At 55.9% G+C, this 19032-nt stretch overlaps 1 protein-coding gene across 1 annotated transcript in view; it reads left to right on the top strand.

The window, feature by feature from the left end:
- The first annotated feature begins 1305 nt into the window (after positions 1-1305).
- Positions 1306-19032, top strand: part of Doc2b (double C2 domain beta) — a 28168-nt gene continuing 10441 nt past the window's right edge. The window contains exons 1-5 of the mRNA XM_028866771.2: positions 1306-1852; positions 10395-10474; positions 15055-15129; positions 16389-16498; positions 16588-16714. Of these exons, the coding sequence (XP_028722604.1) occupies positions 1480-1852; positions 10395-10474; positions 15055-15129; positions 16389-16498; positions 16588-16714 (765 nt within the window). The 5' untranslated portion in view covers positions 1306-1479. The remainder of the gene's footprint in view (positions 1853-10394; positions 10475-15054; positions 15130-16388; positions 16499-16587; positions 16715-19032) is intronic.

Genomic DNA, 19032 nt, shown 5'->3' with positions numbered 1-19032 from the left:
TGGTCCTCAACCTTCCTAATGCTGTGACCCTTTAGTACAGTTCTTCACGTTGTCGTGACCCCCCCAGCCATAAAATTATTTTCATCGCTACTTCATAACTGTAATTTTGCTTCTGTTATGAACTGTAATGTAAATATCTGCTATCCGAGGCGGTGGGTCGCGACCCAGAGGTTGAGAACCGCTGCAATAGAGCGCTACAGCCAAAAATGATAAGCCTCCCCACACGTCAGTGAAAACCAGAGTAAACAGGATTCCATCCACGCCGGGCCAGGGCTCACTGGAGACGCACCTGTGCAAGCAGCAGCCTGTTCCCAGCACAGCTGTTCCCAGAAAGGCGGCAGGGATTTGTTTGGTTGCCTGGCCAGGGGAGTGTGGGGTTTGCACCCAGACTCAGTCTCTACCCTTACCTGCTTCCCTCTCCCAATGCTGACCAGGCCCTGGTCCAAGTCCTCACCCAACCTGCTCTTGTGGGTCTTTCAACTCACGCAGAGGCTGAATGAGGAGCCCCGGTCCAGGTCACAGCAGCTCTCTCTTGTACCGCAACCTGCGGGGAAGTAAACAGACTGTGCCCGCAGTGACCTGGGACAGCCTAGGGTGCGCATGTCATGCTAGGACGTAAACAGCCTGTTCCTGTCTTCCTGGGAGAGTAATCCTGTGGCCTGCCCACCTTCCTCTGCACCGGAGGGGGATCTTGAAGAGTTCATGTCCACATGCCCAAATGGCTTCTGTGGCTGCGGGTTCTGTTAGTTGAGCACAGCACGGAGGACTGTGTCCTGGGCATCCTTGAGAACGTGTTTCTTGGGTGTATGGGCCTGCTGGGGAGGTGCACTGTGCCACGGCATCTGCCACCACTGCATGTGTCTGTCGTCTGTAGCCCCAACAGGTGACCGTTTCCACTGAGTGTCTCTACGCGCGTTTGTGTGTGTGTGTGTGTGTGTGTGTGTGTGTGTGTGTGTGTGTGCAGTGCCCCACACACCTGCGCCATGTCCTGCAAGAGTGAAGGCAGCCCCTCATGGGCTGGCACACAGGAGAATGCGTGGCACGCGGGTCCCGGCTTGCGATGTGCAAGTGAGGGAAGGCTCCGAGTGGCCCTGCGCGTCTCCCGCGTGTGTGTGTGTGTGTGTGTGTGTGTGCACGCGCGCGCGCGCGCCCCGTGTGAGCGCGAGTGAGCGATTGCTCTCCCGGCTCGCTCGCTCCCTCGCTCTCTCCGCGCCCGCCAGCCCGCCCGCCCGCGCGCGCAGCCCGCACACTCACCGCTTGGTTGCTGCCGGGTGACGCGGGCTGGGCCCGCCCCCTGCTGCCGGCCCCACACTCACTCGCACCAGCCGCCGCCAAGCAGGCAGCATCCGCGTCAGGGCCGTCCGGGGGCCACGCCGGCGATGCCCGCAGCCCCCGCCGCGCCCCGCGGGACCCGCTGAGTTGTCCCCGGGCCGGGGTCACACCGGGCCGGGCCGGGCCGCGCGCGGCGGCGTTGCCTGCATGACCCTCCGGCGGCGCGGGGAGAAGGCGACCATCAGCATCCAGGAGCATATGGCCATCGACGTGTGCCCCGGGCCCATCCGGCCCATCAAACAGATCTCCGACTACTTCCCCCGCTTCCCGCGGGGCCTGCCCCCCACCGCCGCGCCCCGCGCCCCCGCGCCCCCGGACGCCCCCGCGCGCTCGCCTGCAGCCAGCGCCGGCCCCCGCAGCCCCTCCGACGGCGGCCGCGACGAGGACGAGGATGTGGACCAGCTCTTCGGAGCCTACGGTGCCAGCCCGAGCCCCGGCCCCGGCCCCAGCCCCGCGAGGCCGCCCGCCAAGCCCCCCGAGGAGGAGCCGGACGCCGACGGCTATGAGTCGGACGACTGCAGTAAGTTTCCCAGTCGCCCGCCGCTCGCCCCCTCCCCGCGCCCGGGGCCCGGTAGGGCATGCGCCGCTGCCGCCCGGCACACCTGCACGCGAGAGCTGGGAAGTTTGGGGGCGACCTCTGGGAGCACCCCGTTTCCGGGCCTCCGCTCCCCGGAGCGCGCCCCGCACCCCTTCTCGGCCCGCGCGCCAGGAGCTCCAGCGCGGGCGGCGGCTTTTGTTCCCGGGAAGGGCGGAGCTGCGCCCCGGGAAGACACCAGTTGCTGCGGGCCGCGCGGTGGCTCCCGGCCCCAGAGCCCTCTGCGGGCCGCCCGGAGAGGCTACCGGGCGAGCTGGAGACCCTGTGGCGGCTAGGGCGGGCCCAGCGGCCCGCACCGCGCCGCGGCTTTGCTGGTGCGCGCGGGCCGAGGAGCAGGACCGCGGGCTGCTTGTCCTTTGGAAAAACCTTGGCGGTTCCTCCTCCCGCGTCCCCGGACCCCACCGCCGCGCTGGCCCTGGCCGCAGACCTTCGCCCACCTGTTACGCCGGCTTCCCCGGGGCAGGAGGGTCCCCAGCCGCGCCCCCTCCTCCAGGACTCAACCCCAGGGAGACAGCGGACAGCAGGGTCTCCCGAGCCAGGCCGGGAGCACTCTTGGCGTGTTGTGTGGTCCCTGGGGGTACCTGGCCCGGCCCACCAGGGACCATCCCGGAAGCCATGGAGGGAAGAGGTTGCAGCAGGAGCCCAATGGGTTTACTGGGGGGTGGGGGGTGGGGGGTCACTTCATGGAAGGGCCCAGCCCAGCTGTGACTCCAAGCTGGTTCACTTAGACCCGAAGAGCCAGCCTCCAAACCTAGTCATGGGCGCTATGGGATGTGGGGAGTGCGGGTCCCACACCAGCTTCCCCAAGGAAAAGCAGCCCCTCCTCTGTACCACATCGGTGGTTTGTGCCTGGACCGGGTGTTTCCCGGGGCCTCCGGGCTAGGGCCTGGCTTTTCCCCAACATAACATGTGCCTCGCAAAGCTGAGGATAGGAGTTCACAGTGCCACCCTGGGAACAGATTCATTTCACTTCAGAGCCCATCAGCAGAGGTGGATCAAGCCCCAGCTGGGAACAATGCCTTTTGTGTGTATTCTAGGCCTGGACCCTCTCACCGAGGCCCTCCTCCCAAGCATAGTGGCTGGGGAGCAGGCCTCACCCTCTGCTGTCCTGCAGACTGCGGGAAAACTGGGGGGGGGGGGGCAAAATTTATTCGAGTCCGCAGAGCTGTGCCCTGGATTTACTCCCTTGCCCAGTTCCTGGCACTCTGTGCCAGGATCCAGGCTGACTGGCCCCTGGGGAGGTTCTAACCAGGACCGCAGTCAGCACCCTGGGGGATCCAGAGACATCCTGGAAGGAAGGATAGAAAAGAGTTCCCATTTCTAGCCTGCTGCCTGCAGCCAGGGGAGTGAGCATGTGGATGAAGCTTGTGCCTGAACTGTAGGCCACACTCCAGGTGCCACAGAGGCCCAGGGGATGACATATGGCCAAGAGGAGAGAAACCTAGTCATTGTGGTTATCCTGAAACCCACCAGAAAAGAATAAAACAGACCAGAAGTCCCATCTCCTGTCGGTCAGCTCCACAGCGTTGTCCCAGGTCTGTTTCAGCAGCAGGGAGTGGTACAAACCCTGTACTGTACTGAGTCTCTGGGCTCAGCCACAGGTGTCCTAGCTGGGGACAGGCTCGGGAGCTGGGTCCCAGATACAGCTTTCTCAGCTGAACCCCGGGGGCTGGCCACACCCAGATCACTGTGACACTGTGACACACTAACAAAGTGTGGAGAAGAGGCCTGGGGGTCGCAGTGCTGGGAAGTGGGTCTGAGGCTGAGCCAGGAGGTTCACAGCGCGTCCCATCCCGCTGAGAGCGTGAGAACCGGGGCTCTCCTGGGTGAGGAGACAGAGTGAGACCACTCTGTACCTGGTATCCAAGGCTGTGCACCCTCTGAGCTCATGACAACCAGATCCCTTGGAATAAGCCTAAGTGATTCAAGCCAGATGGTTCATTATGGCTTTAGCCAGGGTTATGCTATTTGCTGCTCTAATTATTGGATTATCTGTTCGGACAAGAAGAAATGAGGACGGTTGCTCTGTTGTCCAAGCAAAGGATAAAAACAGCCTGTTTGCTTCTCTGTGTTCTCCGCTTTAAAAAACCCCTCCTTTGCCGGTCACCTCAAAGTGTGTGAGCATGGGCACATGGATACACACACACACACACACACACACACACACACACACACACACACCTTTCATTCCTTGCTGAGCTTAGAAGGCCAGTGAAGGAGTCACAGCATCACCCTGGACCTCTGCTCCCGAATGTCCCAAGCTACTTGCTCCCCATCTGCAGAGGGAACCCGGACCCCAAAGCTGCAATGACTAAGAGGCTTCGGGTTGCAAGTACCATGAAATCAGTCCAGAGTAGCTCAGCCCAGCAGGGCAGCCAAGGTCCTGCTGCAGATACCAGGGTACACTGGAGCAGCCCTCCAGCATCCCTGGTGACGAGGCTTCTGTCCATCCTGCCACTCAGCCAGCTCTTTCCCTCTTGAGCTGAAAATCGGGACAGATTTCCTCTCCTCAAGGGCATATGGGTGAGGAACATCAAATGTAAAACAGTCACAGTGATGCTCTCACTCTCCATCAGCTGAGCAGGACCCTCATGATCCAAGGTGGCTGCTGTGGGTCCAGGCATCACATATAACAATAAGGTCCTAGATTTGATTTAAAAAAAAAAAAAATTCTACTCTCATGTCTAGGATTCAGAAAATTCTCTCTAAGAAGTTCCCAGGAGACCTGTCCTTTTGTCTCATTGGCTAGAATTGTATCACGTGTCTGTATTCCCAAATGACTCACTCAGCTAGGTCAGGACCGGTGCCCACAGAGGTCTGGAGCAAGGGTGAGGTGGGGAACCATTGCTGGGTCTGCCTGGAAGGTTCTCCTGGGCATGGGCAGATTCCGGTTACTGATCTATATGGCTTCTTCCTTCACCCAGAACTTCTGTGGGCCTCAGTCACGTTCTGCCCAGCCCTCCGTCATATTCTTTCCCATTCAACAGTGCAAGGCCAACTGTATGTCGGGCTCCCTACAGGGGCCACGGAGAGCCAAGCATGGGCTGGACCACACACATGGTCTTTAGGCCGCTCACAGAAACCCAGCAAGAGGACCGCAGGGAGGGGGGGGATAGGGAGGCAAACATCCGCAGAGGCCTCGGCTCTGAAGCTGGGCGGGAGGGGAAAGACTAGCAGACTGAAAGGGGGTGTGTATGTTGGGGGGGGGACAAAGGAACCAACGTGTCAGAAACACAGACAGGAAGAGTGATGAGGTCAAAGTGAACACATAGGAAGGCTTGAATGCCGAACCAGGGAGGTCAGATGTCTTGGATGCGATGAATTGTTGAGCTGCTTGAAGCGAGGGGATGAAGGAGGTGGCTGAATCTGGGCTCTGTCTGCAGGCTCTGTGAGTGACGCTGTATCTGTCACTTACTCCTCGGCACCCTCCCCCACAGTGCCCGCCTAGTGCAGCGCCTCAGCTTCCTCACCTGTGACCTGCTTTCAGATCAGACTGGAGGACTTTCTATGAGTTCCTGCCGATGAAAACCAGCATAGTTATTGTATTTTTAGTGGATGTGTTTGTGTGATGTGAAGGGGTGCACATGTGTACAGCACACAGCGAGAGGTCAGAGGACAAGTTTGTGGAGCCGGTTTTCCACTTGGGCGTGGAGCCCGCCCGGGGATTGAACTCAGGTCGTCAGGCTTGTAAAGCCAGGACTTTTACCCACTGAGCCATCTCGTCAGCTATTTTAGAGGCTGACATTTTTCTTCCAAATACAAGACCAAAAGGACCGATTTCTGATTCCCAGGGGTGAATGGGCCAAGTGAGTTCAAGTGCAGACCAAGGTCACGCATGGCCAGCTGCCTGTCTGCACAGGCCCTGCTGGGGAACACTCGGCCTTGGAGGAAGCAACAGGGGCCTGAGCTTGATTCTCTCTGAATTAGCCCCATTAAAGCGCTATAATTATCAGCAAGCCGGTGACAACTCTCAGAGGCCCATTAGTGACCAACCTTCATTATGTTTCCAAAGATGTAAACTTTCATCAGGGCACGTGATCTGAGTGGCTCTGAGGGCAGGGCCCCCAGGATCCTGGGACTCGCGGAAAGGCACTCTCTCTTGTCCTTCGAGCCCCGCTATGGCCTCCGCTCAGGCCCTTCAGATTAGCAGTGAGTCCCTATCCCGCCCCTGCCCCTGCCCCATTGCTGAGGCAAGAAGAACCCAGGGCCCTGTTCATGTGAGATAAGGCTCTGCTGCTGAGCCTTTTTTTTTCCCCTAGCTGCATCTTCAGGACTTCAGTGACACAAAATGGTGAAGAAACGCTTTCAGGAAGCCACTAGGTTTTTAAAACAGAACCAATTGCCAGCTTTGCTGGGCCACCCTCACTGGGCCACCACCCCTCTCTGAGCCTCATTTCTACAAGTGAAAAGGGCGAATTGTGGGCCCTGTGTTCCCTGAGACAGCTCCTCCACACATGCAGTTTCTCAAATGGTGACCGAGCTTCCGATGACAAGGTAGAATTTCTTCACGGACTTCAGTGGCACTAGCTATTCATCAGTCCTTTCCTGACCGCACACTAGGCACACTGCTCTTTTTTTGGTGGTGGTAACAGGTGTTAGTGTCCCAAGAGGCCCGTTCCCTGACTTGTCTTCTGGGGTTGGGACACAGGCAGACATCACGGAGTGTGTGCTGTAACGTGGCATCACACTAAATCCTTCCTGCTGGGAAGTGACTGGACGCCAAAGCCATTTGAGTGGCTCCACCGTGAGCACTGACCATCTGCTGCTTGCCGGCCCCCTAGGTGCCTGAGGCAGTGTCCTCGGGGTGAGGTCATCAGGGAGCAGGTAGCCTGAGCTGACGGCATGCAAACGGACTGTCATGTGAAGCCACCAGCTCTGCAGAATGATTTTGCAAAAGCCCAGCTGGGCGGCTGCAGTAAAGGCCGTGGTGGTTTGTAGCATCCTTACCCTCAGGATACTCACCTGCAGCATCCTCACCCTCAGCACCTTCTCCTGCAGCATCTTCATCCACAGTATCCTCACCTACAACATCCTCACCCTCAGCACCTTCTCCTGCAGCATCTTCATCCACAGTATCCTCACCTACAACATCCTCACCCTCAAGATACTCACCAGCAACTTCCTCGCCCTCAACATCTTCACCCTCAGGATCTTCACTCACAACATCTTGTCCACGGCATCCTTACCCTCAGCATCCTCAGTTATGGTATCCTTATCTGTAGCGTTCTCACCTACAACATCTTCACTTGCTCACCTGTTGGAAGGGAGAGAGGATGCTGCCGTGTGGTCTTCACGAATGCATGCATGCATTTTCCACTAGGGAAGGATACTTGCAGCTCACTCCCAACCTAGAAACTCTTAGTCTGAACACAATTCTATTATTATGAAAGAAAGAGCTGTTTGTGCTACCAGAGGCAGGAGTAAAGGGAGGAGGCAGGAAAGTGAGGTACCACCTAGGAGCCCCAGTGGAGCAATCACCTCACACCCCTCTATGTGACTGTGACTGTGACCCACAGCAGAATCGTTGTAGTCATAGCAATGACTCTGCTTATGCAGAGGAAGGAGCGTAAGTGATCGCTTCTATAGCATGTTCCCAAAGGCAGGGAGAAGGTGATCCAGTTTAGGGCAGACCCTTCCAGAAAGTCCTTAGAGGGCAAACCCAGAGCTCTAGAAGCATCATCAGAGTATGACTACTGTTCCTGTAACCACCCGACAAGCCCCATGCGCCACAGGGTAGTTATGGTTGTCTCCAGGTTGTGGATGAGGAAACTGTCTGCAGTCACACAGCAAGGATATGCAGAGTAAGGATTTGAACCTGTAGAGGGCAACAGCAGGTGTCATCCTCCACACTCACAACTGCACTGTAGAAAGCAACAAGAACATCACCTTGTTGGGATGTAGGGAACCGGACACACTTCCACATGTCTCTCAGAACAAAGGGAAGCGCCCCGATGTAACTACCCCACGTCCCTCCAGACACAAAGGCTATCATGATGTGGCCTGCCTTTGTTACTAAAGGCAGACACAGTCCAGAAGCGTGTTCACTTAGAATCCATCTAAGATCCAGTGCAGGACCTTGATGAGGACAGAGGCCCGGCCCAGCCCAGCCCGCCCTTCATCCCAGCATCACTTCAGCCATCAACCCCCATCTGCCAGATGCCTATGGTTATGATGTCCCCTCCAAGTCCCTCATACTATTATCTGTTGGTTCCTACTCTCTCGGGTCAGGCATCGCTTCCTCCAAGAGGACTCCCCTGGTGGCCCCGTTCACACTGGGGCCCAGAGTCCCTTTGGAAGCTCTCCCAGCTCTTGGCTCACCAGACAATATTGTGACCTGCCCAGCAGTTGGGAGCAAATCGGGGATTTGGAGATATCTAAGCATGTGTATCTTGCTGTCTGGGGACTTCAAAGGTTTCCCTCACTCAGACTCTTGCCCTCTTGCTGGGAACCCTCGGGACATGGCAGGCCACAGCTGTAGCAAGTGACTATTCCTAAGGTGGCAGCTGAACCCAATTATTGCTGCATCCTCTGCCTGGCCCTTGGGACTTACCAATGCTCTTGAGAGACTTGGGGGCAACCACATGAGGACCCAGCTGCCTTGTCGCTGCCCACTGAGGATCTCCCGGGGCCAGGAAGACCAGGGAGCTATATAGTGTCACTTGTCACCTGGGGCTCAGTCAACAGCCAGCCAGTCAGGCTGGTCAGGCCCTGCAGCCTCTCGGAGCTGTCCTCTGCCTTCTCATACCACTGTGTGTCGTTGCTCGTGTTGGGGGGACCCAAGCCGTCTGGTTCACCATAGTACCACCAGGGGACAGGACAGACCACACGAAATGGGGTTCGAGATCCCCTTTCTGAGCCACTTGCCTGGTTGCGATCAGGTTACCACTCGTGGGCCTTAGGTGATCCACCCAGAATCCCTGAGCCTCCTCATCTGACAGTGGCAGGATGGGGTCCCTCCGAGGCTGGAGTGTTTCGTGGGGAGAGCCAGATAAAGAGGTTGGCATATTGTAGCTGCTCCATTGTCCCGGCACCAGCCACTGAGCTGGATACAATAACATTCCTTATTGGTTAACTTTTCTTGCTGGGAATTGAATCCGGGACCTCTACTACGACTACTAAGCCCCAAGTTAGTGAATGGCACACCCTGACACCTTCACCTGTTACCTGGAAGGAAGTTATGCTGTTAACACGTGCAGACGTTTACTGTCTCTGGCAGAACTTGAAGTGTTTGTTTGATTTTGCAGTGCTGTGGATGAGCTGAAGGCCCAGCCCGGGCTAGGCCAGTGATCTGCCGCAGGGCCACACTCCTGCCTGCCTGCATCTTTGCTTTATTCCTGAGGCTTGTGGGTTGGCCTGGTGAGGGTCAGTTTTGAACCTGTGCCTCCACCCTAAGCCCACCGCCAGTGGTCCTCAGCACTGTGGATCTGTCCACCTCCTTAATCTCCATACGGAAGTCATCTGTGTAATTTAAAATGGCCTTAGTGCCATCCCTGTGTGGTTCCGCTAAGCCTTGCCGTAACCGTATTTTGCTCGCTTTAACTAATTCCAGCCATTTAGAAGCAAAAATGATTTTGCCTTTTAGTTTGTGCAGCAGCCTGAAGACAGAAGCTGGAGACAGCTGGTGTCCATGGGGGCAGAGACTGTCACCTGTGCACCATGTGAGCATGCCAGGAAGCCAGCTCCTCCAGAGTCATGTTCACATCGCCTCTTTTTTAAATTAGTTATTTGCTTATATTTCTTTTATTTGTATGGTTATTGTGTGTGTATGCATGTCTGTGTACCACTGTAATGCCTGGTGCCCAAAGAAGCCGGAAAAGAGAGTCAGATCCCCTGGAACTGTTATTACAGATGGTTGCGAGCCACTGTGTGGATGCTGGGAATAGAATCTAGGACCCCTGGAAGTGCAGCCAGTGCTCTTAACCATTGAGCTATCTCTCCAGCCCCCAACATGCACATTTTCTGAGGACTATGATGGACATATTTGCCTTATGGTTCTTCTTCCAAATAAACTTTATTTATTCATTTATTTATATGCTTATTTTTGAGCTAGGATCTCACTTTGTAGCTCTAGCTAACCTAGAACTCACTTTGTAGACCAAGTTGGCCCCCAACTCAAAGGGATCTATCTACCTTCCTCTGCCTCCCAAGTGCTGGGACTAAAAGCAGACACCACCAAATAAATCTTTTAATCTTGAAAACAATGTGACTGTCGGGCCCGCGAGATGATTCAGCTGCCAGCTCTGGTGACCCGAGTTAAAGCTCCATACCCCACATCGTGGAAGAAGAAAACTGACTCCTGCAGATTATCCTCTGGCCTCCACATGCATATCCTGGCGCACGTATGTGCACACACATGCACAAATAAACACACGTAAAGTAATCATAATGCGGCTATTGAAGCCACCCAGGGGAGGGAATTGCTCTTCCCATCCAGCTGGTGTGTGACCCGCATCTCCTTCTCCCGCAGCCGCCCTGGGGACGCTGGACTTCAGTCTGCTCTACGACCAGGAGAACAACGCCCTACACTGTACCATCAGCAAGGCCAAGGTAGGCCCAGCGCCAGCTGCAGCTCACACCTCAGGACAGGGCCAGGGTCCTGCCTGTCCCTTCTGTCCAGGCTTCCTGGTGTCCCTGCTCTGTGGGGTGCAGCTGCCCACTCCCCAGACTGACCCTGCCCGGTAAAGCATGTAGGGAAAGGAGTTTCAGAAGGAGACAAGAGTGGGGATGTGGAAGGCCAGGCAGCTTTTAGAGCCTGGGAGGGATCACTGAAGGAGGAAGGTGGGGGGCCTGTCTTGCAGAGTGTGTGTGGGAGGGGGGAGTTGATTGGATGCTACTGTCTCTGGATCTCCCCATTCCCAAGTTCCAGCCCCTAGGCTCCCTGAGCCCCTAAGCAGCTCCAGGCAGGGTGGTAGCCACTGGGCCTGAGCGTCAGAGGCCCTGTGAGCCTTGCTGAGGGGAGTCGTGGACATCTGCAGACCGAGTGTGGCCTGGTCAGGTCTTACCCTGTGGTCTCTGCGGATCTACCCTTGAACCCACGTCTGTTGCATGTTCTCAAGCACATTCTTCCCTTCACACTGCCCACTCTGGGAGGAAGGTGCCAAAATTGATGTTTTCCCGAAAGGTAAGGGCCCAGGTGGCCAGTAGAGACCCTCGTAGAGCTGTGGAAGGGCCTGAGTCAGCCCAGCACACAGGGAGTAGCTTCCAAATGCTGCCAAGACTAGACCTCACCCAGCATCCCTGCCCTGCAGCGTCTCTCTGTGCTTCTTTCTGGCCTACCCTGCCACTGAGGGGCTGCCCTTGGCTCTGTGCCTGCCTAGAGGGACAACCCACACCATACCGCTATCCAGCCTGGGTCACTCCTGTGGAAGGCCATGGGCAAGCGTGAGAACTGTCTCCATGGGGCTTGGGGCCCAGGTTGGGTACTTGAAGGCCCAGTCACTCCACCCTGTGTCTCTGGCCACTCCCCTGGCACCTTTAGGCTGTGATAGCCTAGGGAACAGAGCTGAGCTCCTGGTGAGCCCAGCCTGGAAAGGTGGAGGCAGGCTGCAGGGCCAGGCAGAGCGCACCCCCCTCCTCCTCCTGGCTTAGTAGAGCTTGTCTGTGCTTGGGGACCAGCTATCAGACCACTCTAGTGGAGCCCAGCTTTTCCTCCCCATCTCAGAATCCGGGGATCCTGCTGCCTTTTCCCTGCTCCAGGTGTGTGTGTGTGTCTGTGTCTATATGCACAGATTACATGGGTGCTGGTGTGCACAGAGGTGAGGACCAGAGGCCTCTGAACCATGGTGGCCCTGTTCTTCTCTGTAAATGTCTACAAAAAAAGGGACAGGTCTAGGAAATACTGGGGCCCCAAAGGAGATCCACAGAGTGTCAGCTGAAACAGGGCCCACACTCAGTCTTTTGGGGAGTCCGCGCAACAAGGATTCCCAGACTGCACTCACTCTCACTTGGTGTCTTAGTTGGATTTCTGTTGCTGGGATAAAACACTGACCAAAAGCAGCCTGGGAAGGGTTTATTTCATCTTCCTGCTTTTAGTTTATCATCCAGCAAAGTCGGGGCAGGTACCTGGAGGTAGAAGCTGATACAGAGGCCATGGAGGGGTGCTGCTTACTGACTTGGCTCAGCCTGCCTTTTTTTTTTTTTTTTTTTTCTCTTTTTTCTTTTTTTGGTTTTTTTCCAGACAAGGTTTCTCAGTGTCATTTTGGTGCCTGTCCTGGATCTCGCTCTGTAGACCAGGCTGGCCTCGAACTCAGAGATCCGCCTGGCTCTGCCTCCTGAGTACTGGTCATGTATAAGAAAGCAGCCTGGTCTCAGCCTGCTTTCTTATACATGACCAGGACCACCAACCCAGGGGTGGCACCACCCACAGTGAGCTGGGTCCTCCCACATCAATCATCAACCAAGAAAATGCACCACAGTCTTCCCACAGACCCATCTAGTGGGGTCATTTTCTCAATGACTGTAGCTTGCCTCCGGTTGACATACAACTCACCGGGGCACTTGGTCACCCTCACCCCCAGGTGAGAATGTGTCTCAGTTTGTTATCCGTAAGCAGGACTCACCACGCACCCTGTGTGACTACTGAACCGTGTAGAAGTAGAGCACTGGAAACCTGGCATTTTATCTAATCCCGTCTTGCAGGGTAGTGCCCAGTGGATGTATCTATCCACAGGTGGACCTCAGGCACTCACCTCCGAGCAGTGCCCAGCAAAACCCCAAAGAGCCACAGTGCTGGAAGACCAGTGTTACTCCCCTGTACCCTGGTTTTTCCAAGGCAGGGTTTCTCTGTGTAGCTTTGGCTGCAGTGGAACTCACAGAGATCCACCAGCCTCTGCCTCCCGAGTGCTGGGATTAAAAGCGTGCTCCGCCACCGCACCGGCACAGTGTTCCTTCATTGTGATAAAATATCACACATGTGAACTCAGCGGCGGAATGCCGAGGTGGCTGCGTTGCGTCACCCCTGACCCTCCCAGAGCCTTCTCAGCTTGCCGAACTGAAATTCCTTGCCCACGAAACAGTTGCCTGTCACCCCTTGCCTCTCCTTGCCCAGTCCAAGCTGCCCCTCCCCACTGTCACCAGGGACCTGGTAGGTACAGCGTCATGCAGTTTCTGTCCCTGTGTACCAGGCCGACTCACCAACTGGTGTCTGTCCCCCTCCTTCAGGCTGAGCACTGAGCCCCAGCTTTGACTGTCCAGAAGGTTCCACTCCCGAATGCCTAGCAAACAGCAAGCTCTGGGCGGTGCAGGGACGACAGGAACGTGGTGGTTTGAGGAGCGTCTACCTTCCTTCCTGTCCCCTCAGTGCTGGTAGTACTGTCCCACACAGCACCTCCCCTGTCCCTCTCCGAGACAGTGGCATCTGCTTTGGTTTCATGGAAACACAATAAGCTGATGGGATCTGCTGGAGACAGCCCCTTTCCCACCTCTGGCTGAACTCGGCCTCCTACCCCCTCTCTGGATCCAGTCAGCTCCTGGGGCTGTGCATACAGGCGAGGTTGGGACCTTGCCATGCTGCAGGGCAGACCCCAGACTCAGGGCCAGCGAGGCTGCCTGAGCTAGGGAGTCCCGGAAGGGACAGCCACCCAGCCTCTGGCTGAGCCCACCAGCCCTTGCTTCCAGCGCAGTGTGTGGCCCTCTGCTGTGTCCAGGGACCTGCCAGGTGGAAGGGTGTGGCAGTAACAAGGGACCACATCACAGGCTGGGGATCCGAAGGGCAGAGCAGGCATCATGACATCCAGCAGCCCCCTGCCCTAGCCAGTCCTTACGGGTGCCCAGGCCTCAGAAGTGGGGCCTGCAGTATCTCTGGTTAATCTCCTGGCTCAAAGATCTACAAGAGAAAAGAGGAAGAGTGATAACATTGTAAACGTGACAAATGGGTGTGCAGGAATTAGAGAAATAAAACAGGAGCCGTCAGCTACCCCCACCGGATCCCCCAGGACACCTGCTCGGTACTCCCTGGGGGTGAGGAGCTACCAGGTGAAGCTAGCTGGTATGAATGTCACCCTTAGCAAGGCACGCACACTGCCTCCAGGTCAGGCCCCAGTAGCTCTGGGCCTGGCTTAAATCCCCACCCTTCCCCCAGCTGCTTGTCTGATATCTTCTGAGGGGGTGAGCAGGGGAGGGAGGTCGGAGGGAGGTCCCACCCCTTAGCCCCGCATCTGCATCCCTCCCTGCTCTGTGTCCCTCAGACTGTGGGAATGAGTAACTCTTCACCTGTGATGAAGCTGACACTGTACTGTGCCTGGTCCACTAACTCGGCAGTGCATGGGCTGTGCTCTGGCTCCCGAGCCTGGGCCTGGGGCCACAGAAGAAGAGAGGCCATGGGTGGGTGCCCTGCCTGGGCCTGGGGCCACAGCAAAAGAGAGGCCATGGGTGGGTGCCCTGCCTGGGCCTGGGGCCACAGCAGAAGAGAGGCCATGGGTGGGTGCCCTGCCTGGAAGCTCCTCCAGGCCCAATGAGCTAGACCTGGGAGAAAGGTCTGGGGCACCTGGCCCAGGAGCCCATCCCTCCCTCCTCCACCCATCTGGAATGTGGGCCATGCACACCTCTGCTGCCTCCCTCGCCCCGTGGGCCTTCACTGAAAGGAGAAAACATGATTCCCAGAAGGTTAGCTGAGGCCCTTGTGGGTCCCTCCCCTGAGCTGTACATTCCTGGGCTGGCGGCTGGAATCAGAGTTAGCAAGGGGTGCCATCTTGTGGAAGGACCCTCCATGGCAGGCAGCCTGTGACTTCCAGGGATACCAACTAGCAAACGTAGAGGGCAATGGCTGGCAGTCTCGGCTGGCCTCCCAGACTTGGAACAAAGGCTGCCACAAGGAACGTGAGGACGAGTATAGAGCCAAATCATGGAGATTTGGGGTCAGAGAAGGAGGTCCCAACAAGAAGTAGTGTCCAAGGAGTAGTGGGCAGGGAGACCGGCCTCCCCAAGTTTAGCGTGAGCTGTGTCTTCTGGGTTCAGTTGTCAAGAAGGTAGAGAGTGAAATGAGTCGGGGCCGAAGTATGGGGGAGGGAAACTTACCCCACACTGTTTGGCCCTTGAGAACCTCCCATCCTCAGGGAGATGGGAGATGTCGCAGAGGAGGCCCTTTGTGTCCTTGTTATCAACTCTCATCCTCTCTGGTCTCTGCTCAGGGCCTGAAGCCGATGGACCACAATGGACTGGCTGATCCCTACGTCAAACTACACCTGCTGCCTGGAGCCAGCAAGGTGAGGGCCTCTGCCCCAGACATGGCACTGGCTTGGTGCTCATGGCCTCCCTGGGACCTCATGAGTCTGTTACCTATCTGCTATTTGGGCCTCGGGAATGTCCAGGTTACATTTCATATGAAGCCATTTGAAAATGTATATTATATTTAAAAAACACGCCTTTAAATTGCCGCACTCAGGAGGCAGAGGCAGTCGGATCCCTGTGAGTTAAAGGTCAGACTGCTCTACATACATAGAGAAATCCAGGCCAGCCAGGGATGCATAGCGCCTGCCTAAAAAGGAAATACTGTTAAACAGGTTTCTTGGTGGCAGGACCTGTCAGAGCCTTCAGTCTGCTGATTCTGTGGCTTCATGAAGGGGACTGAGTGGGTACCATCAGCCTGGTTTATTTGACCACAGAACCCCTGTTCCTGCTCCCCTGCTGGGTGGCCCCGCAAGCAGATGAAAACACAGAGGCTGTAGTCCACCCACAAGGCTTTCACTAGGAAAGCATGGATCCCAGGCAGAATGAACAGCCTGCATAAAGGGAGGGATCGGGACATCAGGTGATCCAGGAACGTGGTCCAGTTGTTGCTGGGGACATGGTCAGTCTTGTTAGGGATCTCTTTTGTAATGGTGTATGTGGTGGTGGGGAACATCTTTGGTTAAGCTAATGCCTATTAAGCTGGACACTTCACCTTCCTAATGGGAATGAGGCAACATGGCAACTTCCTACCCCACGCAGAACCACCCCATAGTCATCACCTCTACCCTGCTGTTGTCCCCGGGGTCTAGGGGTGGGATGCTCCTCACGTTAGCTTTCTGTAGCTACCTCAACCAATTCCCACAGCTTAGCCGTTTAAACACACCGTCGCCTTCCTGTTCCACGGGTCACCAGCCAGACAGGCTGCTCTGACTAGACCAGAAGTCAAGACGCAACATGGGCTGGTCCATGCCGGGACAGTCATTCCTTTTCCTTTCCAACTTCCCCAGCGGCAGCCCCTGCCCGGGGTCTGAAGCCAGCGAGTTCCCGCTGTGCTGGTCCTGTCTCTCTTGGCTATCTTTTGCTGTCAAAGACCTCTGTGACCACAGGGGCCACTCACATGCCTCCAATAAGCTTGCTGTTTTTAAGTCAGCAAATGAACGGTGTCGGTTTCACCTCCTGCCTCAGGTCTCCCCCACTGGGTCAGATATCGGCTCCGTCGTGGGTGGAGGGAGCAGGCCGGCTAGCTTTTTGGCCACACTTGTTCAGAACCAGTAAGATCTCTCTCTTTTTCCAGGCAAATAAGCTCAGAACAAAAACTCTGAGGAACACGCTGAACCCCACATGGAACGAGACCCTCACTTATTACGGGATCACAGATGAGGACATGATCCGAAAGACCCTGAGGTGGGTGAGGGCCCCCGTGCCTACACCCCACCCGGGGACACCCTGCCACTTATGAATTCCCACTGACTGTGGCAGCCACTCGCCCCCAGGATCTCCGTGTGTGACGAGGACAAATTCCGCCACAATGAGTTCATCGGCGAGACTCGAGTGCCCCTGAAGAAGCTGAAACCCAACCACACCAAGACGTTCAGCATCTGCCTGGAGAAACAACTGCCGGTGAGTGGAGGAAGGCTCCGGCACCCCAGCCAAACGGGAGTTTACTGAGCTTCTACCGTGTGCCGATGCCTGTGTTCTCGGCACCATTGCAGGGACAGAGAAGGGACTCGCTGCTGGTTGATGGGGCAGGAGCAAGGCTAATTGGTGGAGCAGAGAGCACAGTGGACAGAGCAAGCCTAGGCGGGGATGCCACAGAAGTGGCAGGGGATCATTTCCCTTTCCATAGAGGTTGCTAAGCTAAGGTGCAAGCGGAGGGTTAAATCTAAGACCTTGTGTGTGTAAGCAAGCACTCTTCCACTGCGCTACATCCTCAGCCCCTTTAAAATTGTACTTTTGCAGATTTTAAATTTTTCGTGTGTGTGTGTGTGTGTGTGTGTGTGTGTGTGTGTGTGTGTGTGTGTGTACAGCGGATAGATGTATGAATGTGTAAGCCTGTGGTCAACATGGAGCATCTTCCTCAATTGCTCTCCACCTCATTTTTTGAGACAGGGTCTCCCACTGAAGCCCGAGCTCACTAACTGGTCTGGCTAGCCCCTGAGCTAGGATTCTGTCTCCACGCAGATTTGGACCACTCTGCCCAGCTTTCCAGTGATGCTGGGGATCCAGACTTACACAGCCGGCACTTGACTGGCTGGGCCTCTCCCCACCCCCTGGTAACTGTCCTATGAAACCGTCTTGCTAAGTTCCCCAGACTGGCCTCGAACTCGCTTGGTCGCCCAGATTGGCAGTGAACTCTTGATTCTCCTGTCTCAGCTTTCTCGGTAGCTAAGAGTACAGGTCTATGTCTCAAGGCAGGGCATGGCGATACCTTAACAGGTTCCCTGCCTGCTGGGCTCGGGCTGACCAAAGGGAGGGAGGGAGGGGCTGGAGCCAAGTACCAGATAGCATGAGTCGGGCTGGCTGGGGACAAAGGCGGTTCCAGGGCTGGGGCCTGGGCGCACAGAGGGAGGAGAGAGCCATTCACGAGGGGCAACGCAGTTGGAACATGTTCGGCCGGGAGTGCTGTGAGATGCCCAGAGGAGACAGCACATAATTCTTTCTTAGACACTGTAATTGTTCAGCGTGATGTCGGGGCAAATCTGACCCCGCTGCCTTCAACAGCTGAGCCCTCTGACAGTCTTGGTGTGTTTCTCTCTCTTTGCCTGCCTTCTCTCCACTCCTTCATCTTGCTTATAGAGGCTGAGGGGCAGAGAGTCTAGGGGAAGCCCCAGTGCTCAGGGCCAAGACAAGCTAAGCCCTCCATTGCCCAATGCTCAGGACATGACTGTCTTCCCAAACCCTGAGCCAGGAACAGCAGTGAGGAGGAAGTCCAGCATTTAACCCCTGTATACCAGGCTTGGCAGGGTCTGGAGCCTGGGACATGGCCACTCAGCAAGCTAGGCCCAAGCCCAGCCCTGGGAATCCACCCCGAGCTGAGACACTGCCTATGTGCGTAACCTCAGATTGTATTCTCATATCACATTCTCTCCACTCAAGTGCAGATGGGTAGAACCTTTGCTGGTGTGGTATGGGTCACTTGCCAGGGGTGGCCCAAATTTTCCAAATGGCCTGCACCCCTCAAGAAGGCACGACCAGCTCCTATGATGCTTTGTTGTCCATGAATTCTGACCTCGGATATGCACAAGACTCAGTGGGGCGTGGTGGTGCAGGCCTTTCGTCCCAGCACTTGAGAGGCAGAGGCAAATGGATCTGAGTTTCGAGGCCAGCCTGGTCTACTGAATGAGTTCCAGGACAGCCAGGGCTACACAGAGAAACCCTGTCTTGAAAAAAACAAACAAAACAAAAACAAAAAACCCACGACTCTGTGCACATGAATGCATGAGTGAGTAGGAAGTGTATGTACACGTGTGCACACTGTGTGTAAGTGTGTACATGTGTGTGGATCTGGATACATGTGTGTTGTGTGTGTCCCTGGGGCATGCTCTGGCCATTGCTAAGCCTCCCGTGAATGTGCCGTGTTGCTCATTGGCCAGCTTGGAGAGACACACTGACCACAGGGTGACATTTGAGATAACCACTCTGGTTGTAAGGACATAGTTTGGTGGTTTTAGGTTTTATACTCTATATTACTTGTTCTAAGTAAATACTTGGTTCCGTGGTGGTCAAATGAAGCAGTCTAAAGTATGGTAGTGTCATCTTCCTTTGAAAACATCTCTGCTTGTATATATACATGCAGAGCCCAGAATCACATCCCTGCACTGTTGGTCATTGGGTTGAGAAGGATGCCGAGGCTGCATTTGAATTCAGGGTGAGTGCTGGGATCAATTAGCCATGTCTGCTCTGGGCATTAAAGTTGGAGAAAGGCCTGTGGGTCCCAG

The sequence above is a fragment of the Peromyscus leucopus genome, chromosome 8b (assembly GCF_004664715.2).
Source record: "Peromyscus leucopus breed LL Stock chromosome 8b, UCI_PerLeu_2.1, whole genome shotgun sequence".
Lineage (NCBI taxonomy): Eukaryota > Metazoa > Chordata > Mammalia > Rodentia > Cricetidae > Peromyscus > Peromyscus leucopus.
Note: the sequence above shows the minus strand (reverse complement) of the source record. Positions and strands in the feature narration are given on the sequence as shown.